At 49.0% G+C, this 23,613-nt stretch overlaps 1 protein-coding gene across 4 annotated transcripts; it reads left to right on the top strand.

The window, feature by feature from the left end:
* The first annotated feature begins 8,997 nt into the window (after positions 1-8,997).
* On the top strand, positions 8,998-23,395 carry LOC132389814 (C-type lectin domain family 9 member A-like). 4 transcript variants are annotated; one of them, XM_059962369.1, is made up of 6 exons: positions 9,002-9,076; positions 14,341-14,454; positions 19,420-19,584; positions 20,684-20,826; positions 21,375-21,439; positions 22,520-23,395. In XM_059962369.1, exons 1-6 carry the CDS (start codon positions 9,073-9,075, stop codon positions 22,698-22,700), a joined length of 672 nt encoding a protein of 223 aa, XP_059818352.1. In that variant the 5' UTR covers positions 9,002-9,072; the 3' UTR covers positions 22,701-23,395. The 4 variants fall into 4 exon arrangements, with proteins under 4 accessions (XP_059818351.1, XP_059818352.1, XP_059818353.1 ...); XM_059962368.1 differs by lacking the exon at positions 19,420-19,584 and having other exon boundaries at positions 8,998-9,076; positions 14,324-14,454; XM_059962370.1 differs by lacking the exon at positions 19,420-19,584.
* Positions 23,396-23,613: the final 218 nt, after the last annotated feature.

Below are 23,613 nucleotides of genomic sequence, written 5' to 3'. Positions count from 1 at the left end.
CCGCAGATTTAGCGCTCCCTGGAGAAGGAATTCCGCCTCATCTCTATTATAAAAGATGTCCTCTATTCTAATCTGTGTCTTCTGGTCCTAGACTACCCTAAAACAGGACAAAAATCTTTCCACATCCACACTGTCATGGCATTTCACCATCGGAGCGCTTTCAATAAGGTGACGACACATTCTACTGAATTCCAGCCGGTACAGTCCCCAGAGCATCAAACCGCATCATATGACAATCCGTCAAATCCTGAAAACCTGTTCGTGAATCTGATTTGAACCCTTTCAATAGGAGCACATACTTGGTCCGATAAGGGATCAAAACCTGCTCACAATGCTGCAACTGTGGCCTCATAGTTCCGTATTAGGGATAAAAATTACATCCTCTTTTGTACATTCCAGTCCTCGGGAATTGAATGGGTGGAGGGGAACGGCACAAAATGTCTGAACAGCGAGTGCGTAACGAGACAAAGAAGAAGAGGTTTCACTCTGTGTCTGTACCAGGGAGAATGTGATGCTGGAGTGCGGAGGGAGCCTCAGCCTGTGTAATAATGGGTGGTGTGATGGGACGGTGTGGAGGGAGATACACTCTGTGTCAGACTCCAGGAGTGTGTGATGGGACGGTGTGGAGGGAGATACACTCTGTGTCAGACCCCGGGAGTGTGTGATGGGACGGTGTGTAGGGAGTTTCACTCCGTGTCTGACCCCGGGAGTGTGTGATGGGACGGTGTGTAGGGAGTTTCACTCAGTGTCTGACCCCGGATGTGTGTGATGGGACGGTGTGGAGGGAGATTCACTCTGTGTCTGACCCCGGGAGTGTGTGATGGGACGGTGTGTAGGGAGTTTCACTCAGTGTCTGACCACGGGAAAATTGGCGGTAAATTGCATTTGGGTGCACGTTAGAGGGTTTATCTCTTTGAATCTTTATATAGGAGAAGATTGGGTGATTTAAGGTTCAAAAAAAGCGGCTGTTGATTTGTTTTCAGATTAATTAATGTTTACTTCTTTATAATCGCACAGTCAGAGCAGTAGTAATGGCAGGCAGTTGAGTTGAATTCTCCTCTTGCGAGATGTGTGAAGGCAGGGAGACCTCCAGAGTCCCCGACAACTTCACCTGTCAGAAGGTCATTCCAGCTGCCCCTTCTCACAGTCTGCGTTTCAGAGTTTGAACTGGAACTAGCAGATCTCGGGATCATTCAGGAAGCTGCGGGGCTGATACGGAGGTCATATAGAGAGGTATTTAAACTCATGGAGAAGGATACTGGAAACTGGGTGACAGACAGGAAGACGAAATGGGTTAAACAACCAGAGCCACAGCAGAGACATCTTGTGGCCAACCCGCACAATGACAGGTAGACAACAGAGCGTGAACGTGTATGGCCCACTATAAATCATTTGAATTGCTGACACACAGTAACCCAGGAACTTCTATTAAACCCACACGACATAGGAGCAGAATTAGGACATCGGGACTGCTCGCCATTTCATCATGGCTGATCCATTCTCCTCTCAGCTCCTGTTTCCCGCCTTCTCCCGCTACCCCTTCAGGTCTTGAATAATGAGGAATCTTTCAAACTCTTGTCTTAGGGTTCCGAATGTCTCGGCCTCCACCGCTGCCTGCGCTTTGGATTCCGCAGATTTAGCGCTCCCTGGAGAAGGAAATCCGCCTCATCTCTATTATAAAAGAAGTCCTCTATTCTAATCTGTGTCTTCTGGTCCTAGACTACCCTAAAACAGGACAAAAATCTTTCCACATCCACACTGTGATGGCATTTCACCATCGGAGCGCTTTCAATAAGGTGACGACACATTCTACTGAATTCCAGCCGGTACAGTCCCCAGAGCATCAAACGGCATCATATGACAATCCGTCAAATCCTGAAAACCTGTTCGTGAATCTGATTTCAACCCTTTCAATAGGAGCACGTACTTGGTCCGATAAGGGATCAAAACCTGCTCACAATGCTGCAACTGTGGCCTCATAGTTCCGTATTAGGGATAAAAATTACATCCTCTTTTGTACATTCCTGTCCTCTGGAATTGAATGGGTGGAGGGGAACGGCACAAAGTGTCTGAACAGCGAGTGCGTAACGAGACAAGGAAGAAGAGGTTTCACTCTGTGTCTGTACCAGGGAGAATGTGATGTTGGAGTGTGGAGGGAGCCTCAGCCTGTGTAATCATGGGTGGTGTGATGGGACGGTGTGGAGGGAGATTCACTCTGTCTGACCCCGGGAGTGTGTGATGCGACGCTGATGAGAGAGTTTCACTCCGTGTCTGACCACGGGAGTGTGTGCTGGGACGGAGTGGAGGGAGATTTACTCTGCGTTTGACACAGGGAGTGTGTTGTGGGACGGTGTGGAGGGAGATACACTCTATGTCTGAACCCGGGAGTGGGCGACGGGACGCTGTGGAGGGAGATTCACTCTGTGTCTGACCCCGGGAGTGTGTGATGGGACGGTGTGTAGGGAGTTTCACTCAGCGTCTGACCCCGGGAGTGTGTGATGGGACGGTGTGGAGGGAGATTTACTCTGTGTCTGACCACGGGAGTGTGTGATGGGACGGTGTGGAGGGAGATTCACTCTGTGTCTGACCCCGGGAGTGTGTGATGGGACGGTGTGTAGGGAGTTTCACTCAGCGTCTGACCCCGGGAGTGTGTGATGGGACGGTGTGGAGGGAGATTTACTCAGCGTCTGACCCCGGGAGTGTGTGATGGGACGGTGTGGAGGGAGATTTACTCTGTGTCTGACCACGGGAGTGTGTGATGGGACGGTGTGGAGGGAGATTCACTCTGTGTCTGACCCCGGGAGTGTGTGATGGGACGGTGTGTAGGGAGTTTCACTCAGTGTCTGACCCCGGGAGTGTGTGATGGGACGGTGTGGAGGAAGATTCACTCTGTGTCTGACCCCGGGAGTGTGTGATGGGACGGTGTGTAGGGAGTTTCACTCAGTGTCCGACCACGGGAAAATTGGCGGTATATTGCATTTGGGTGCAAGTTAGAGGGTTTATCTCTTTGAATCTTTATATAGGAGAAGATCGGGTGATTTAAGGTTCAAAAAAAACTGCTGTTGATTTGTTTTCAGCTTAATTAAAGTTTATTTCTTTATAATCGCACAGTCAGAGCAGTAGTAATGGCAGGCAGGAGAGTTGAATTCTCCTCTTGCGAGATGTGTGAAGGCAGGGAGACCTCCAGAGTCCCCGACAACTTCACCTGTCAGAAGGTCATCCTGCTGCCCCTCCTCACAGTCTGCGTTTCAGAGTTTGAACTGGAACTGGCAGAACTCGGGATCATTCAGGAAGCTGCGGGGGTGATACGGAGGTCATATAGAGAGGTATTTAAACTCATGGAGAAGGATACTGGAAACTGGGTGACAGACAGGAAGACGAAATGGGTTATACAACCAGAGCCACAGCAGAGACATCTTGTGGCCAACCCGCACAATGACAGGTAGACAACAGAGCGTGAAGGTGTATGGCCAACTATAAATCATTTGAGTTGCTGACACACAGTAATCCAGGAACTTCTATTAAACCCACACGACATAGGAGCAGAATTAGGACATCGGGACTGTTCGCCATTTCATCATGGCTGATCCATTCTCCTCTCAGCTCCAGTCTCCCGCCTTCTCCCGCTACCCCTTCAGGTCTTGAATAATGAAGAATCTTACAAACTCTCGCTTTAAGTTTCCGAATGGATCGGCCTCCACCGCTGCCTGCGCTTTGGATTCCCCAGATTCACCGCTCCCTGGCGAAGGAAATCCGCCTCATCTCTATTATAAAAGATGTCATCTATTCTAAGCTGTGTCTTCTAATCCTAGACTACCCTGAAACAGGACCAAAATCTTTCCACATCCACACTGTCATGGCAATTCACCATCGGAGCGCTTTGAATAAGGTGACCCAACGTTCTACTGAATTCCAGCCGGTACAGTCCCCAGAGCATCAAACCGCATCATATGACAATCCGTCCAATCCTGGAAACGTGTTCGTGAATCTGATTTGAAACCTTTCCAATAGGAGCACATACTTTGTTCGATAAGGGATCAAAACCTGCTCACAATGCTGCAACTGTGGCCTCACAGTATCGTATTAGGGCTTAAAATTACATCCTTTTTGTACATTCCAGTCCTCTCGAATTGAATGGGTGGAGGGGAACGGCACGAAATGTCTGAACCGCGAGTGCCTAACGAGACAAGGAAGAAGAGGTTTCACTCTGTGTCTGTACCAGGGAGAATGCGATGTTGGAGTGTGGAGGGAGCCTCAGCCGGTGTCTAACCATGGGTGGTGCGATGGGACGGTGGGGAGAGAGATTCACACTGTGTCTAACCCTGTGAGTGTGTGATGGGACGGTGTTGAGGGAGATTCACACTACGTCTGACCCCGGGGGTGTGTGTTTGGACGGTGTGGAGGGAGATTCACTCTCTATCAGACTCCGGGAGTGTGTGATGGGACGGTGCGGAGGGATATTCACTCAGTGTCTGACCACGGGAAGATTGGCGGTATATTGGATTTGTGTGAAAGTTAAAGGGTTTATCTCATTGAATCTTTAAATACGAGCAGATTGGGTGATAGAAGGTTCAAAAAAAAGCGGCTGTTGATTTGTTTTCAGATTAATTAATGTTTATTTCTTTATCATCGCACAGTCAGAGCAGTAGTCATGGCAGGCAGGAGAGTTGAATTCTCCTCTTGCGAGATGTGGGAAGGCAGGAAGAACTCCAGAGACCCCGACAACTTCACCTGTCAGAAGGTCATCCAGCTGCCCCTTCTCACACTCCGCGTTACAGAGTTAGAACTAGAACTGGATGAACTCGGAATTATTCTGGATGATGCGGGGGTGATACGGAGATCACACTGAGAGGTATTTACACTCACGGAGTAGGATGCTGGAAACTGGTTGACAGACAGGAAGATGAAAGGGTTTGAACAACCAGAGCCAACGCAGAGACATCTTGTGGCCACCCCGCACAATAACAGGTAGACAACTGAGCGTGAACATGTTTGGCCCACTATAAATCCTCTGAGTTGCTGACACACAGTAACCCAGGAAATTCAATTAAACCCACTCGACATAGGAGCAGAATTAGGATATCGGGTCTGCTCGCCATTTCATCATGGCTGAACCATTCTCCTCTCAGCTCCAGTCTCCCGCCTTCTCCCGCTACTCCTTCAGGCCTTGAATAATGAAGAATCCTTCAAACTCTTGCCTGAAGGTTCCCAATGTCTCGGCCTCCACCGCTGCCTTCGCTTTGGAATCCGCAGATTTACCGCTCTCTGGCGAAGTAAATCCGCCTCATCTCTATTATAAAATATGTCCTCTATTCTAATCTGTGTCTTCTGGTCCTAGACTACCCTAAAACAGGAAAAAAATCTTCCCACATCCACTCTGTCATGGCGTTTCATCATCGGAGCGCTTTCAATAAGGTGACCCCACATTCTACTGAATTCCAGCCGATACAGTCCCCAGAGCATCAAACCGCAAATCATATGACAATCCGTCCAATCCTGGAAACGTGTTCGTGAATCTGATTTGAAACCTTTCCAATAGGAGCACATACTTTGTTCGATAAGGGATCAAAACCTGCTCACAATGCTGCAACTGTGGCCTCACAGTATCGTATTAGGGCTTAAAATTACATCCTCTTTTGTACATTCCAGTCCTCTCGAAATGAATGGGTGGAGGGGAACGGCACAAAATGTCTGAACCGCGAGTGCGTAACGAGACTAGGAAGAAGAGGTTTCACTCTGTGTCTGTACCAGTGAGAATGTGATGTTGGAGTGTGGAGGGAGCCTCAGCCTGTGCCTAACTATGGGTGGTGTGATGGGACGGTGTGGAGGGAGATTCACTCCGTGCTTGACCCCGGGAGTATGTGATTGGACTGTGTGGAGGGAGTTTCACTCAGTGTCTGTCCCCAGGAGGGTGTGATGGGACGGTCTGGAGGGAGATTCACTCTGCGTCTGACCCTGTGAGTGTGTGATGGGACGGTGTTGAGGGAGATTCACTCTACGTCTGACCCCGGGAGTGTGTGTAGGGACGGTGTGGAGGGAGATTCACTCTGTGTCTGACCCCGGGAGTGTGTTATGGGTTGGTGTGGAGGAAGATTCACTCTGTGTCTGACCCCTGGAATGTGTGATGGAACGGTGTGGGAGGAGATTCACTCTGTGTCTGCCCCCGGGAGAGTGTGATGGAGCAGAGTGGAGGGAGATTCACTCTGTGTCTGAACCCTGGGTTGTGTGATGGAACGGTGTGAAGGGAGATTCACTCTGTGTCTGATCCTGGGATTGTGTAATGCTGTGGTGTGAAGGGAGCCGTTGGGACAGCTTCCCGTCAGTTTTTGGGAGCTGGATGAATGTGTGCTTTCAAAAGCAGCCCCTCGCATTTGTTTCACCAACAACCAATCAACGAAACGGTCTCATTAGCAAGGAAAAGTAAAGATAAGACAGGGTGGTAGGTTCGTTTTCAATACAGTGATTGTTTCCTTCTTTATAATGGTACTGTTAGAGCAGAAGTCATGCATGGCAGGACAGTTGAATGCTCCGCTTGAAAGACGTGCACGAAATGGAGACCTCCCGTGTCTCTGACGACTTTATCTGTGAGAAGGGCATCCAGATGCAGCGTCGAACCCTCCCCGTTAAGGATCTGGAACTGGAACGGGATGATCTCGGGATCATTCGTTAAACCGAGGAGCTGATAGAGGGGACGTATGGGGGTTAGTCTGACCCAATGTGCGGTTCACAGTAAACTGGGTGACAGCCAGGAGGATGAAACCTGTTTGAAAGCCAGGCCCGGTGCAGAGTGCCTGCTGTGGGCAATCTCCTCAATAACACGTAAACCACTTTTCATAGTTCTGCGTGGGAGGAGAGCGGTGCAGATGTACGTTTAGAAATATGTCTCACAGGTCAGGACTCTGGCAATGAGATCAGTTCTGTGGCTCAGAAGGCAAGGGAGGATAATCCAGATTAACACGTGACTAAGGTGTTGGAGTAGGAATGAGGAACTCCACTGCTGGATCTTTGAGGTCTCTTCCATGGAAGTTGCGACCTGTGCATAAGAGACGGTTTCTCTGCAATCCAAGATAAATCGTCATTCAACTATACATGAATATCCATGTAGATAGAAATATAGAAAACGTACAGCACAATACTGACCCTTCAGCCCACAATTTTTTGCCGAACATGTCCCTAACCTAGAAATGACTAGGACTACCTATCGCACTCTATGTTTCTCAGCTCCATATCTAAAAATCTTTTAAAAGACGCTTTCGTATCTGCCTTCACCACCAATGCTGGCAGCCCATTCCACGCAGCCACCACACTCTGAGTAAAAAATCCTCTGTACCTACTACCTAGCACATTAATCTGTGTCCTCTTGTGTCAAACATTTCTGCTCTGGGAAAATGTCGCTGACTATCCGTACGATCAATGCCTCTCATTATCTTGTACACCTCTATCAGGTCACCTCTCATCATCCGTCGCTCCAAGGAGAAAAGGCGGAGTTCACTCAACCTATTCTCATAAGGCATGCTCCCCAATCCATGCAACATCCTTATAAATCTCCTCTGCACCCTTTCGATGGCTTCCAATTCCTTCCTGTAGTGAGTCGACAAGACCTGAGCACAGTACTCCAAGTGTGTTCTGCCCAGGGTCCTATAAAGCTGTAACATTACCTCCCGGCTCCCGAATTCAGTCCCACAATTGTTAAAGGCCAATACAGCATTCGCTTTCTCAAACACAGAGTCCGCAGATCTCTCTGATCCTCCACACAGCCAAGAGTCTAACTATGAATTCTATCTGGATATCCTTCCTGTCGTGAGGCGACAAGTCACGCCCAGCACTGTAACTCTAAAACACTCTTCCCCGTAAATATAACACCCTCCCTCTCCAAAACACCTCTTCAACTCCGTCAAACACAACCTTTCCTACACAACTCCCAGTTACATAGAACATAGAATAGTAGAGCACATTACAGACATTTCGCCCACAATGTCGTGTCGACCCTCAAACACTGTGTCCCATATAACTCCTCACCTTAAATTTCTCCATATACATGTCTTGAAGCCTCAAAAACTTCACTGGTGTATCTGCCTCCACCACCGACTCAGGCAGTGCATTCCACGCACCAACCACTCTCTGAGTGGAAAACCTTTCTCTAATATCCCCCTTGAAATTCCCTCCCGTTACCATAAATCCATGTCTTCTTCTACTGAGCAGTGATGTCATGGGGAAGAGGCACTGGCTGTCCACTCTGTTTATTCCTCTTAATATTCTGTACACCTCTGACATGTCATCTTTCATCCTCCATCTCTCCAAACGGTAAAGCCCTAGCTTCCTTAATCTCTGATCATAGTGCATACTCTCTAAATCAGGCAGCATCCTTGTAATTCTCCTCTGTACCCTGTCCAATGATTTCACATCCCTCCTATAGTGAGGCAACCAGAACTGGACGCAGTCCTCCAAGAGTGGCCGTACCAGATATTTATCCAGCTGCATCATTGCCTCGCGACTCCTAAATTCTGTCCCCCACTTATGAAAGCTAACACCCATTAAGCTTTCTTAACTACCCTATCTCCTCTGTACCCTTTACCGTGACACACTGTCTCCACTTCACCACCCCCGTCTCCGTCATCCATCCCTCGTTTACAAACAATCCCGTCTCTGTAACCCAGTGACTTTCCTGCACATTGCGCTTTCTCCATCATCCCGTGCTTTCCCTACGCCCCTCCCCGTATTCGTGATACACTCCAACTGCTAAACACTCCCTATCTACGACGCCTCCCCCCAGCTCCGTACTCTCGCCTCTCTCTGTGTCTCAGGCGATTGTGGGGAGTATGAAGGAAAGATGACTTTTAATATTACACCTCCCCCTTTCCAGAATATCTTGTGAGCTTCTCCACAATCTGTATGAACAGGCTGGTCGTGTGGTTTCACACCACTTGCGTCAGAATCTGCAATTGTAACACCCTTTCCCTGGCGTCCTTTCTCCTCCCCTTCCTTCCTCTTGCCGCAGCACACCAACTGGTCACACCATCTCCTAGAGACACACACACAATTCGACACCACCGGAAAGCCGAAAGGCTTGTTATGGGTGAGTGGGGAGAACGGAGGAGGGAGAGGGTTGCGCACTTTTACTGACTCCAGTCGAGTGTGCTGCGATGGTGCGGGAGTGACTTCACGTGTCTCACCCGGGGAGTGTGTGATGGATTGTTGCGCAGGGAGCGTTACTTTGTGTATGTTTCCAGGCCTGTGTGATGGTGTTGTACGGAGGGTATCTCGCTCTGTCTCTGACTCATAGTTATGGGTCAGTGGATTTCGGTGTTTAAAAAGACTCCGATCAGAGGTAGCGAGCAAGAAAATGGTAACTCACAAGTTCTGCTCCAAAAGCTGCAATCAGAACGACCTTTCTGTGGCCTCCAGTTATCTCCCCATCCTTCCTCTTCCCTCAGAACACTATTCCTTCTTTATGATTCTTAAATGTGTGAGTGAGCAGCCAGAGGGCCTGGTCCATACCGGTTCCAAGGACATCGGTATAAATAAAGTTGTGGATTTCCAAACTGAGATCAGGGATTTACCAATTAAATTAAAGGACAGGACAACTGCCCGTCCCCGTGAGCCCAGGTACAGGAAGACCCTACAGATTAGCACGTGGCTCAAGTGTCGACGTATGTGAGAGGGTTTCAAAATATGTCATAACTGTGTATTTTTTAAAGGAAGGTGGGATCTGTACAAAAGAGATGGAGGACAGTTTGCACATAAACTGGAGGGGAGCTGATTGTTTGTCAGTACTGGGCATGAGAGTTTTCGGGTGAATTGTTGAACACGAGTAGCAGGGGGATGGGATTCAGTGTTCCAGAGCAGATAGCGGAGTTGGTGTGGAGACGGATGTTGTAAAGAACTCAGACAGAGACGGGGATCAAAGGGTTATTTCAAAGCACGAGCTTTAAAGAAAGGCAGCTGAGCTGCCCAGGGCATGAATCCACACACTGAGATATGATATTCCGGCCATGACTGTGACGTGGTTGCAAGAGGAGAAAGCGGAACAGCGCGTAATTTCGGGGTTCCCTATCTTCAGACGTGAGAAAGCGGAAGGATTTACAGGAGAAGGGGTGACATTACTGGGCAGAGAATATGTCACGCAGTGTACAGTCAGAACAGACAAGAGAACTCGACTAGGTGAGGCTTTATCGGTGGAAAAGAGGAATAAGAAATGTATGGCCGTGATCATGCGGCGACATTGTAGTCCAGACAACATTCTGCTGGATTAGGATAAACAAACCTGTAGAAAGATCTCAGACTGTTGCTGAAGTATAAGATTCTAATATCGGGAAATTTCAGCTTTCCACGTGTTAACTGAGTCCCAAATTGCAAAAAGACCAGTGGGAGAGAGTTTGCCAAATTGTTCAGGGAAGATTCCTTAATCAGTACGGAGAAATCCCAACGAGAGAGAGAGAGAGAGCAATACATCCTCTCCTACTGTGGAATGAGACAAGCCAGGTGTCAGAGGTTTGTGCAAGGGAACGCCTTTAATCTGGTGATCAAATTGCCATTCATTTCAAGGAGGTTATGAAAAGGGATTGGTCCGGTCCTCGGGTTTGGATTCTAAATTGAAGAATGGCGAAATTTACCTTCGATCAGAATGAATCTGGAAAGTGTGGATTTGGCCAAGTTGTTTTTTGTCTGGTAAAGGTGATTTTGGTAATTTGAAACCCAAGCGCAGTGTAATCTCAGTGAATGGAACGACCTATGCAGTGCATAGTGGGAACTGCGAAAGGAGAGAGGGATTTTAGTGAACTAAAAGTCTGCCAAAGGACTAACACACGCGTCACCTCAGCAACGACACACCCCTTACCGTGACACCGACACGTCCTTCATCGTGACACTGATACACCGTCACGGCCTACGTCATAATACTGCCGCACACCTCCCCGTCTCTACTGGCTGTCTCCTCGCTGACAAACCTCCATTTCTGCGTAACGAACCAACCTCCTTATCCTTCCGCGCATGCGGCACATAGCCCTCTCCTGCAACCCAGCCCGTTTCCGTTATCACATCCCTCCAATGCACCGCTCCATGCCTCCATGACCCACTCGACGACACCTCTCCTGCTCTGTCTTCAGAGCGAAGATTGATGAGGGAGTGGGAGAGTTATGGTCAGTTGTCATTTCTCCCTGTTTCCACCCGAATATCGACCTCTCGCTTCTCAAACTCTCCAGTGCTCTGTGCGCTTGATCCGATCATGTGGTTCCACTCCAATTTCCTGCAGTGGCTGTAATCACATCACCTCGTCCCAGCAAAGCGCTCTCCAACCATTCCGGCCTCTGTTTCCCCACATCGCGTCCTCTCTCTCTCTCTCTCTCTCTCTCTCTCTCTCTCTCTCTCTCTCTCTCTCTCTCTCTCTCTCTCTCTCTCTCTCTCTCTCTCTCTCTCTCTCTCTCTCTCTCTCTCTCTCTCTCTCTCTCTCTCTCACACACACACACACACAAACACACCATCTGTTGGAACGCCGAAGTGCTGGCGATGGTGAGAGGGGAGGGAGATTCGGCATTTTATTTTCTGAAATCCGGTAGCGTGAGCCTGGTTGGAGCAGGGGGAAAGGGGCGGACTGCACAAAATGTCTGATCCCAAGAGGGTAATACGAGAGAGTGTGTACGGAGCTCCCCTCTGTGGCTGAACCCTGGCAGTGTGTGATGAGATGGAGTGGAGGGAGAATTACTCAGTGTCTCACTCCGAGTGTGTGTATGATAGGGCGCTGTGTAGTGAGCATCATTTATTGACTGACGCCCGGAATGTATTTGGGACGAGAAAGAGGGAGCTTCTCTCTGTGTCTGTACACGGGTGTGATTGCACAATGTGGAGAGATCTTCACTGCATGCTGAACCAGGGAATTTTGTACTGGATCGTTGTGGGGGAGGCCTCACTCGGTGTCTGACCCAGTGAGGGAGATGGGATGGTAGGGAGTGACCCTCTCTCTGAGTCCGAGTCAGAGGGGCAGGTGATCTCGGTGTCTGACTCAGTAAGGGAGATGGGATGGTAGGGAGCGACCCTCTCTCTGAGTCCGAGTCAGAGGGGCAGGTGATCTCGGTGTCTGACTCAGTGAGGGTGATGGGATGGTAGGGAGTGACCCTCTCTCTGAGTCCGAAACAGAGAGACAGGTGATCTCGGTGTCTGACTCCGTGAGGGAGATGGGATGGTAGGGAGTGACCCTCCCCCTGAGTCCGAGTCAGAGAGTCAGCTGATTTCGGTGTCTGACTCAGTGAGGGAGATGGGATGGTAGGGATTGACCCTCCCGCTGAGTCCGAGTCAGAGAGTCAGCTGATTTCAGTGTCTGACTCAGTGAGGGAGATGGGATGGTAGGGAGTGACCCTCTCTCTGAGTCCGAGTCAGAGATTCAGGTGATTTAGGTGTCTGACTCCGTGAGGGAGATGGGATGGTAAGGAGAGACCCTCCCCCTGAGTCCGAGTCAGAGAGTCAGCTGATTTCGGTGTCTGACTCAGTGAGGGAGATGGGATGGTAGGGAGTGACCCTCTCTCTGAGTCCGAGTCAGAGATTCAGGTGATTTCGGTGTCTGACTCAGTGAGGGAGATGGGATGGTAAGGAGAGACCCTCCCCCTGAGTCCGAGTCAGAGAGTCAGGTGATCTCGGTGTCTGACTCAGTGAGGGAGATGGGATGGTAGGGAGCGACCCTCTCTCTGAGTCCGAGTCAGAGAGTCAGCTGATTTCGGTGTCTGACTCAGTGAGGGAGATGGGATGGTAGGGAGTGACCCTCTCTCTGAGTCCGAGTCAGAGATTCAGGTGATTTCGGTGTCTGACTCAGTGAGGGAGATGGGATGGTAGGGAGTGACCCTCCCCCTGAGTCCGAGTCAGAGATTCAGGTGATTTCGGTGTCTCCAAACAGAGATCAGGAGCCAGGTCAATGCCATTCACACGGCTCTGCGAGTGGCCATGAAAAGCAGCGATTAGAGAAAGAATCTGCGTTTAAACAGCAACTGCTCAGATTCCGGGAATCATTAGCAAGGGCAAATAAATATATGGCCGGTGCAAGCGGAAAGGCCATTACGGGAGTGGGCAGTGTTATTGTGGGGATTGGTGGCTTTCGTTCTTTCAAACTTCAAGGTGAAGAGTTCAGGGTGAGAGAAGGCACAGAACTGTTTATATTTTTCTTTCAATTTAATTATTGTTTCCTTCCTAATAATCGGACCGTTGAAGCAGTAGGCAATGTCTGGCCGGAGCTTTGAAAACTCTTTTTGTCGGACACGGGACGGCAGGCAAATCTCCTGTGTCTCTGAAGACTTCACCTGTGAGAAGTGCATTCGGATGCCGCTTCTAACTCTCGGGGCTAAGGAGCTGGAGTTGGAACTGAATGAAGTCCGGGTCTTTGGGGCAGCTGAGGGGGTGATTTGGAAGGTATATTGGGAAGTAGTTAGACCCACCGTGTAGGACTGTGTAGGACCGTACAGTCAGGAGGCTGAACAGGGTTAAACAGCCAGAAAAGAATATACTTGTGGCCAAATTCCTCTGCAATAGGTGGATTCGGAGAGGCCATTATTCTGCAAAGGTATATCGGGTAATTTGAAGCACAAGTGCCATTTCAACTCCGTCGCCAAAGGAAAGGCCCGGACCGTAAACGGTGGGAAGTGTTGAGGGAGAGGGCGACTTCAGTGTACACTGTTGGGATACACACATTGTGAATACTGAGGAGAGCCGGGGAAACGAGCGAAATGACAGATACGAATTGGGACAGAGTTTAACGGTTCCGAGTATATACATTGGGGTCTGTTCCCCGGTTACGGGAAGAGTGTGGGGGTCTTCGGAGAGAATGCAGAAGAAATACACCGGGACGCTGCCTGGAATAGACAGTATAATCTATAAGCAGATAGACCAGACCAACTATGCAATCCACTAGAGCGGTGGAGTCTGTGGGGAGACTGATACAGGTATGTATCATTACGAGAGAGGGGTAAACGAGGCAACTGGTGTATTAGTCTCGAGATACAGGGAGACCAGACAGACGGTGTATTAGGCTAGAGTGGCGGAGACTGAGGTAAGAGGAGATACAGGTCTATATCATTATGAGATATACAGGGAGACCAGACAGACGGTGTATTCGTCTGGAGCGGTGAAAGGCAGGAGCATGTACAGGCATCGGAGGCAGATGGACATAATGTAGGCCGAAAGGATTTCACTGGAATAGTACAAAATTACAGTCGATGGGCCTGTTCTTTTCCGTGATTTACGTTCACTGCTATTCAGGAGGGGAGAGACTGATTTGAACTCTGAGAGTGTGAAGAGCAGCACTGGATTATATCAGGGAAAATGACGATTAACAATGCTGCAGAACCATTTCTTTCACAGACGACATTGACAGTGAACGACCCACAAGGAGAGACAGATCCGGCTCAAGCATACGGCTAATCTACGTTTTAACAGCGACCCTCATTATCACGGGTATCTGCTGGAGGATTCATGGTGAGTTTAACACCAGCCGGAAAGACCGAACCGCAGAGAATAAAAATTGCCACTGTTACAGCGACACATTCCCAACATTAACCAGAAACACCCTTCACTCTGATACGAAGACACCCCTCAATGCGGTACTGACGGGCCGCTTACAATGACTACGACACATGCCTCACCAACACAGAGCTCAACGTGATACCGACACAGAACTGGCAATCACAGAACCAGAGAACATTACAGCACAGAAACAGGCTTCATGTCCCTTCTTGTCTATGCCGAACCATTTTTACTGCACCGTTCCACTGACCTGAACGTAGATCATATCACTGCATACCCCTCTCATCCATGTACATGTCCGTTCTTTTACATATGTGATAAATGTGAGCCTGCATTCACCAATTCAAATGACAGCTCATTCAACGCTCCCACTCCTCTCTGTGTGAATAAGCCCTCCCCCCAATGTTCGCTTTAAACTTTTCGCCCTTCGCTCTTAAACCATGTCTTCTGTTTTTATTTCTCTCCCCTAAACGATGGAAAATGCCTGCTTGCATTCACTCTTTCTATACCCAAAATAATTTCATATACCTCTATCAAATTTCCCTCAATTTTTTACGCTCTATGGAATAAAGTCCTAACTTATGAAACCTTTCTCTGTAACTCTGTTTCTCAATTCCCGGCAACATTCTTCCAAACCTTCGCTGCACTCTTTCAAACGTATTAATATCTTTCCTCTAACGAGGTAATCAAAACTGCACACAATACTCCATATTCGGTCTCACCAATATTTTATGCGACCTCCCCGTCACATTCCAACTCGTAGATTCAGTATTTTGAAATTCTAAAGGCCAATGTGCCAAAAGCTCCTTTTACGACACTGCCTACCTGTGACGCCACTTTTATTATGTATTATGTATTAGGAATTAGGAATTATGTATCTGTATTCACAGATCCCGCTGATCTACTGCACTCCTCAGTGCCCTACCTTGTATGTTCTACATTAGTTTATCCTTCCAAAGTGCAATACCTCACACCTGTCTGCATTAAACTCCATCTTCCATTTGTCATCTCATTTTCCAGCTGATCCAAATCGCTCGGCAAGTTTGCAAAATCTTGTTCACCTTCTAGTACACCTCCAAACTTTGTATCATCAGAAAATTTTCTTATCCATTTCACCAAATTATCATCCGGATCATTGATATAGATGTCAAATAACAATGGATCCTGCACTGATTCCTGTGGCATACCACTAGTCACAGGCCTCCACTCAGGGAAGCAATCCTCCACTACCACACTCTGGCTTCTCTGATTGAGCCAAAGTATAATCCAATTTACTATCTCACCATGTCTACCTAGGGAGTGAATCTTCCTAACTAACCTCCCATGAGGGATCTTGTCAAAGGCTTTACTCCACTGCCTTCCCTTCATCCAGATTCCTGGTAATTTTCTCGAAAAATATTAGAGATTATTAGAGATATTAGAGAAATATTAGAGAATCTATTAGATTCGTTAATTATGATCTACCACGTCAGTTTAATATTAATCTTAATATTCCTCCAATAAGTTACCTGCTACTGACGTCAAACATAACGGCCTATAATTTCCCGGATTACATTTAGAGGATTTTACTTAAACAACGGAGTAAAATGAGCTACCCTCCCATCCTCTGGTACCTCACCCGTAGATACCGACATTTTAAATATATCTGCCAGGGCCCCGGCAATTTCAACACTGCTCTCTTTCAAGGTCCGACGGAGTAATCTGTCAGGTCATGGGGATATATCTACGCTGATTTGCCTCAAGACTTGTTTGGCTTGCAGTCCTCGCATTGAAATAGACACACCACAGAAGATTATTACCACCACACACAACCCTTCTATTTCTGACTTTGCTCGAGCTTTTAGCATCATATATTTTCACCCCCGTTCCACTATCTGCTCTTACACTCTGGTTCCCAAACCCTTGCAAATCCAGTTTAAACATTCCCCAGTAACACTAGCAAACATCCCTGCAAGGATACTGGTAGTTCAGGTGTAACCAGTTTCTCTTGTAGAAGTACCACCTGTCCAGAAGAGGTCCCAAATATCCAAGAATCTGAAACCCTGACCCCTACAACAGGTCCACAACCACGTGTTCATTCTCCACGTGGCACAGGAAGCAATCTTGAGATCACTATCCTCGAGGTCCTGCTTTTTAACTTCATACCAAACTCTCGATACTCACTCTTCAGGAGCTCCTCACTCTTTCTTCCTACGTCATTTGTACCGCTGTGAACCATGACATCTGGCTGCACATCCTCTCACTTCAACATGCTGTGCACGAGCCCAGAGACATCCCTGACCCTGGCACCCGGGAGGAAACAAACCTTCCGGGATTTTCTGACACGACTGCAGAACCTCCTGTCTGTACCTCTGACTATCGAGTCCCCTATCACTATCTCTCTGCTCATCTACCCCCTCCCTTCTGCATTGCAGAACCAGACTCAGTAGCAGAGATCCAGCAGCCACAGCCTGTCATTCCCAGGCAAGTCATTCCCCCCCTTCAACAGTATTCAAACCGGTATACAACTCGCTGAGCGGAATGGCCACAAGGGAACCATCCTCTGTCCGCCCTTTTCCCCGCCCTCGACTGACGATAACCCATTTACTCCTAGCTTGCTTACTATTATCTTTAAACTGCTCATTCTCGGAAATGATCTGGAGGTCATCCAACTCATGCTCCAGTTCCCTAACGCGGTTTATTATGAGATGCAGCTGGATGCACTTCTTGCAGGTGTCGTTGTCACGGAGGTGTCCCTGAAATCCCACATCCGGCAAGAGGAGCATTCCAACATCCTGCCTGGCATTCTCTCTACTCCGAACTAACAAACCTTGCCGCAAACGACATTTGATAAGGTTCCACACGGTAGGCTTATTCAGTAAGACAGTAGACATGAGATCCAGTGAAGTTTGTTCGTGGATTGAGAATTCGTTTGCTTGCAGAAAGCAGAGGGTCGTTGTTGAGGGAGTACCTTTGGCTTGGACGGCTGTGGCTAGTGATGTCCCAGAATGATCGGTTCACGGACTACTGTTTTTCGTGACTTTTATTAACGACCCGGATGTGGGGGTTGGCAAGTTTTCAGATGACGCGAAGGATTGTGGTGTTGTGGATCGTGTGGATGACTATCAGAGGTTGCAGAGATTAGATTAATAGGAGGCAGAATTTGGCGGAGAAGTGGCAGATGGAACTCGAACTGGAAAAGTGTGAGCTGATACACTTCGGAAGGACAAACTCCGAGGTTGAGTACAACGTAAATGGCAGGATGCTTGGTAGAGTGGAGGAACAGAGGGATCTGGAGGGGACATGTCCCCAGATCCCTGAAAGTTGCCTCATAGACAGACAGGGTAATTAAGAAAGCTTTTGGGGCGTTCGCTTTCATAAGTCGAGGAACTGAGTTAAAGAGCCGCGATGTAATGATGCAGCTGTATAAAACTCAAGTTAGGCCACACTTGGAGTATTGTGTCCATTTCTGTTCGCCTTACCAGAGGAAGGATGTGGAAGCATTGGAAAGGGTATAGAGGAGATTTACCAGGATGCTGCCCGGTTTACAGAATATGCAATATGTCCAGCGATTAAGAGAGCTAGGTCTTTACTCGTTAGAGAGAAGGAGGATGAGAGGAGACATGATTGAGGCATACATGATATTAAGAGGAATAGATAGAGTGGACAGCCAACGCCTCTTCCCTGGGTACCACTGCTCAATAGAAGAAGACATGGCTTTAAGGTATGGGGTGGGAAGTACAAGGGGTATATCAAAGGAAGGAATTTTACTCAGCGAGTGGTAGGTGCGTGGACTGCACTGCCTGAGTCAGTGGTGGAGGCAGATACACTAGTGAAGATTAAGAGGCTCCTAGACAGGTATAAGGAGGAATTGAAAGTGGGGGAGTGGCTGTGGGAGGCTGTGTTTAAGCCTCGGCACAACGTTCTTGGGGCCGGAGGGCCTGTACTGTAGTGTACTATTCTATGTTTTATGTTCTGTAACATAGACGCAACCTTTAACCGTGATAAAAACACGGTCCTTACCGTAAGAAAATCAAGACTCATTCTGACACTGACACGCCATGCACCATAACATCAACAACACTCTCACCGTAGCACGGTCCCGACCTTCAACGATACACAGATACACTCCTAACCGCAACACTGACACGAACTTCGCCGTGATACACACGTTGCAGTCACACTGACCACAACGTAGCCTTCTCTAATATCGACATGCCCCTGACCGTGATCAGCATGATCCTCTCTGCACTGCACCGTGACAAAGACTCACACGTCACTGTCATACCCCTTGCCGAGACAAGGTCACCCTTCAACATAACACCGATGCACCGCTCACTGAGACCCACACCTCACCCCGACACAGGAACACCCTCACCGCGATACCGACACCGAAATTCACACTGACACCGAATAGCGCAGCGTGACCCTCTGGCACACACCGTGGCCATGACATGGCTCTCTCACCGTGACACAGACATATCCCTCTCTGTGAGACCAGCACACGCCACACCATGACACAGCCATTACACCCACGGTGACACCACAAGGCCCTGACACCCTGATATTTTCCTCATCTTGACATCGAGATACACTTCATTGTGAACCGGTACACCTCTCGCCATGGCACAGAAACACCTATCACAGTGACACCGACACGTCCCTCACAGCAACTCGGGTATGCCCCGCACGATACTGACGCAGACCCTCAACATAACGTCAACAAAATCTTCACCGGGACATTGATCTACCCCTCAGCATGACACAGACTCACCCATCAAGGTGGCGGCGACGCCTCTCACTGTGACACCAACACATCCTTCACTGTGACACCCTTCACCGTGACACTGACACAACATTCTCTGTGACTCGTTCGGTAGCGTGACGCTGACTCACTTGTCACTGTAAACGCTAAACATCCCTCACCATCTCTCTCAGTATCACAGATTCGTCAGTCTATGGAAACCTGCCACCGAAACTACCATGAGTTAAACTCAACCCTTCAATCCAAGCTTTTTGCGCACAACTCTAATCAGTCCGACCTTAAGCAAATGCACAACGATCTCCGTCACCTTTTCTGTGAATTATTGACCAGCAGGAGAGGTGAGGCATCATCCCCCTCTTTCACCCTCTCCCCATCACAGGGCAGGCATGGAGAGAGGAAGCGTCACGCTGTGCTTGACATCGGCAGTGTGTGATAAGACGATGTGGAAGGCGGAACACCTAGATTCTGACACCGGAAGAGTGTGTCAGGACGTTGTGCAGGAAACTTCACTACACGTCTAACCACTGGAATGAGTGTCTGTTCCTGACTCAGAGAGTGTTTGAAGGGACAATGCAGGCGGAAGCTTGACTCCACGTCTGACCCGGGGATTTATAAAAGATAGTGTGCACTGAGTTTCACTCCACGTCTAACGCCTGGAATGTGTGATGGGTCCGTGGAGAGAGAGATTCAGTCTGCGTCTGGCCGTGTTAGTGTGTGATCGGACGGTGCAGGGATCTTAAATCTGTCTCTCACCCCGTGTATGTATGATGGGTATGATGTGTTTGACACAGTGCACATGTGATGAGAAGCTATGGCGGGAATGGGGGATGGGTCAGAGGTTTTATGGGCGGGGTGTTGCGGGAGTCTGACACAGGGAACGGTAACGCACAGGGCACTACTGCTCAGTACAAGGGGACATGGCTTTCAGGTAAAGGATGGGAAATTCAAAGGGGATATTAGAGGAAGTTTTTTTTTACACAGAGTGGTTGGTCCGTGGAATGCACTGCCTGAGTCAGTGGTGGAGACAGATATACTAGTGAAATTTAAGCGACAAATAGACAGGAATATGGAGAAAATGAAGGCAGGGGGATATATGGGAGGAAGGGATTAATTGCCGACACAACATTGTGGGCCGGCCTGTACTGTGCTGTAATATTCTATGTTCTATGTTCTATTCACTCTGTGTCTTGACCCCGGGAGTGTGTGATGGATGGTGTGGAGGGAAATTCACCGGGCCTGATCCTTGTTAATTTACAGTGTGACGTTGCGGAGGGATATTAACACTGTGCCTGACCTCAGGTGTGCGTGATGGGACAGCGTGCAGGGAATTTCCCTCTATGTGTCGCGCCGGGTGTGTGACACGCCGGGTGCGTGTGATGGGGTAGTGTGATGGGAGATTCACTCTTTTTGTCACTGTCCCTTGTCCCTGATTTTCAGAACAAACGTGTTGCAAGGACTGGATCACAAATAAAGACCGGTGTTATTTCGTTTCCACGTTTGAATCATCTTTCCGCAGAGCGATGCAAGAATGTTCAAACCGTGATTCAAGGCTGTTGGAAATCAATTCAAGGGTTGAAGCGGTATGTATCACAGCACGGGAATATCCCACAGTAACACAGGAATCATCACACACTCCCGGGGTCAGAAGGAGAGTGAATTGTCCTCCACACCGTCCCATCACACACACCCGGGGTCAGAAACAGAGTGAATCTCCCTCCACACCGTCCCATCACACACTCCCGGGATCAGACACAGAGGGAATCTCCCTCCACACCGTCCCATCACACACTCCCGGGGTCGGACACAAAGTGAATCTCCCTCCACACAGTCCAATCACACAATCCCGGGGTCAGACACAGAGTGAATCTCCCTCTACACCATCCCATCACACACGACAGGGGTCAGACTCAGAGTGAATCTCCCTCCACGTCACCCCATCACACACTCCCGGGGTCAGACACGGAATGAATCTCCCTCCACGCCGTCCCATCACACAATCTCGGGGTCAGACACAGAGTGAAGCTCCTTCCAGACAGACCCATCCCAGATTGCTGTTGTAATCAGCTGAGAGAAGCTCCGCACATATTCTTCGATTCTAGACATTAATCAAGTAAATTTTACTTCACAGAGCTTTGTATCCCACAATCTTCTGGACAGCAAACCTGTTTACTGGATTGGAAAATGCGAAAACGGGTGAGATTATAACTAATCTGTGGGGTGAAAATTGGTTATTGACATAGTCCTGACGGGAGAAAATGGGATTTCTTTACGGAGTGCAGTAGCTTTGTCGTAAAAGGGTGGGGCATTGAGATCTGTTTGTAGTCTGTACGTGGCAGAGGGTAGGGTGGCACAATGGGTACATTTTGGGGCCGACACGCGTCTGTCGGGGAAGGGCACTGCAGTGGGAATATTTCGAAAACTGCCAGGGGGCAGTGGGGAGAGATCAGTGACAGAGATTGTTTTGTATTGTCGCATGTGGGTGAGAACAGCACGGTTCAGTGAGATTATTTTGGAGATCATCGCCGGGCTGTGAGGAGAGGGAGCAACAGTGGGAATAGTTTGGTGAACGACATAGATCTGAGTGGCGAGAGTAGGAAAACTGTATTAGTTTGTGGACCAATACAGGGCGATGGAACACACTTGCTTAACGAAATTAGTTTGCGTACTGAGCCAAGGATGTGAGAGAGATGGTGCCGGTGGTATAAGTCTGGAGGCGGACCAGAGGCTATGGGGAGAGCGCGGTGTAGTGGGATATGTCAGGAGACAGACACGAAGCTTTGGGTAGAGGAAGGGGCAACGAGATGAACCTGGAACCACACAGGGCTGAGGGAAGAGTGTGGAACAGTGGGATTCATTTCGGGACAGCCATAGGTCTGTGGGGAAACGGTGGGACCGTGGGGTTTGATCGGGGACTGAGACAGATCAGAGAGGGGAGGGTGGGCTTGTTCGATTCGTAGTGGACTGAAAGGGGACTGTGGTGAGCAAGCGGTTCGGTGGGATTAGTTTGGGGGATATGGGGCTGTGGGGAAACTTTGGGTCAGTACGATTAGTTAGGGAACTGTCACAGGATTGTGGGGAGACATTGGGGCCGCGGTGTCAGCCTGGGTACTGGCACTGCCGTGGGGGAGAGTGGTTGAATGGGATGAGTTTGGGGACTCACACAGGCAATTAGGAGAGATCAAATTCATGGGATTAGCTTGAGGACGGACTCCGCTTGAGTCCTCCACTGAAGCGGATTTGTCTCTGTTGAAATTGTTTAACCCTCTGGGATAGGAATGTGCACCGGAGTCTCCTGTTCAAGGCGTCCTCCGGAACGCGCGTCTGCAGACAGTGCGGAAGCAGTAACACCTGTGATGGTGATTGGCGTTTCATCTGTGAGAGGTCGGCCCCAGTGTTCCCGGATATTCCTGAAAAGATCCAGCGTCTTTGCCAACAGCCAGTGGAGTCGACATGAATCAAGTGACGACCCCCATTTTCTCCTCCTTCTCTCCCCTTCTCTCTCACTCCTAAATCCTATCAAGTTCCCGCCCCAAACTCTCTGCCCCTCCCTCCTACTCCATTTCCTCTTGTTGCAACCACATTCTCCCCACCAGACACCGACAAATCCCTCTCGCCGTCTATCCCCTTCTTTCTCGCCATTCCCACGTCCCGCTATTCCCAACTCCCTCTACATTTCTCTCTACCACCTCACTTCCCCTTATTTCCTCGAACTTTCTCCGCTCGCTCTTTCTCTTCTCCCTCTGCACACCTCTTACACCTCTCTCCCCTTCACTCACCCAGACACTCTCTCTCCCCTCCCCGTTCTCTCTGAACCCTCCGTCTCCCTGATCTCTCTCGCCCTCTCTCTTTCTGCTTTCCACTCTCTCTCACCTCAATACTGTGCCTTCCGGATCTCGATAACCCGACCCTGGGTGAAAGTTTGTCCGCATTCCCTCTGTCTGTGCGCCTCTTGTCCCACGGCAACGAGACCTCCCGACTCCTGTACTCAGTGTGACTGGTGAAGACCAACAGCCAAGTGTCCTGTACACCCTCTCGGATGTTTTCCACAGGAATTGCTATTTCATTTATTATCTGAAACTTATACCGCCTAGAATTTGCTCTTTTGATGCATCAGTACGGAGCAAAAATGTACAATTAATGTAAATTGCAAATATTAATAAACACCGCAAAGATGTCGAGTTCTTGCTGATGCGACTGTGTGGATGGAGTTTCATTCACCGTCTGGCTCTGGAATTGCGTTATACGACTGTGAGAGGGAGCTTCACTCCTTTTCCAAAGCGTTGCGACAGTGTGGAGGGAATTCCACTCCTTGCCGGACCCCGAACATGTGATGTAATTTTGGTGAGGGTACTTCACTCAGCGTCAGA

Source organism: Hypanus sabinus, unplaced genomic scaffold, assembly GCF_030144855.1.
Source record: "Hypanus sabinus isolate sHypSab1 unplaced genomic scaffold, sHypSab1.hap1 scaffold_665, whole genome shotgun sequence".
NCBI lineage: Eukaryota > Metazoa > Chordata > Chondrichthyes > Myliobatiformes > Dasyatidae > Hypanus > Hypanus sabinus.
Note: the sequence above shows the minus strand (reverse complement) of the source record. Positions and strands in the feature narration are given on the sequence as shown.

Bases quoted from the DNA above. Each gene is read 5' to 3' on its own strand.
- LOC132389814 (XM_059962366.1), top strand. From the start codon at position 20,636: ATGGGAGATTCACTCTTTTTGTCACTGTCCCTTGTCCCTGATTTTCAG. The intron at 20,827-21,374 runs GTATGTATCACA...TTTACTTCACAG, and splicing joins TCAATTCAAGGGTTGAAGCG to AGCTTTGTATCCCACAATCT. The intron at 21,440-22,519 runs GTGAGATTATAA...CCTCTGGGATAG, and splicing joins ATTGGAAAATGCGAAAACGG to GAATGTGCACCGGAGTCTCC.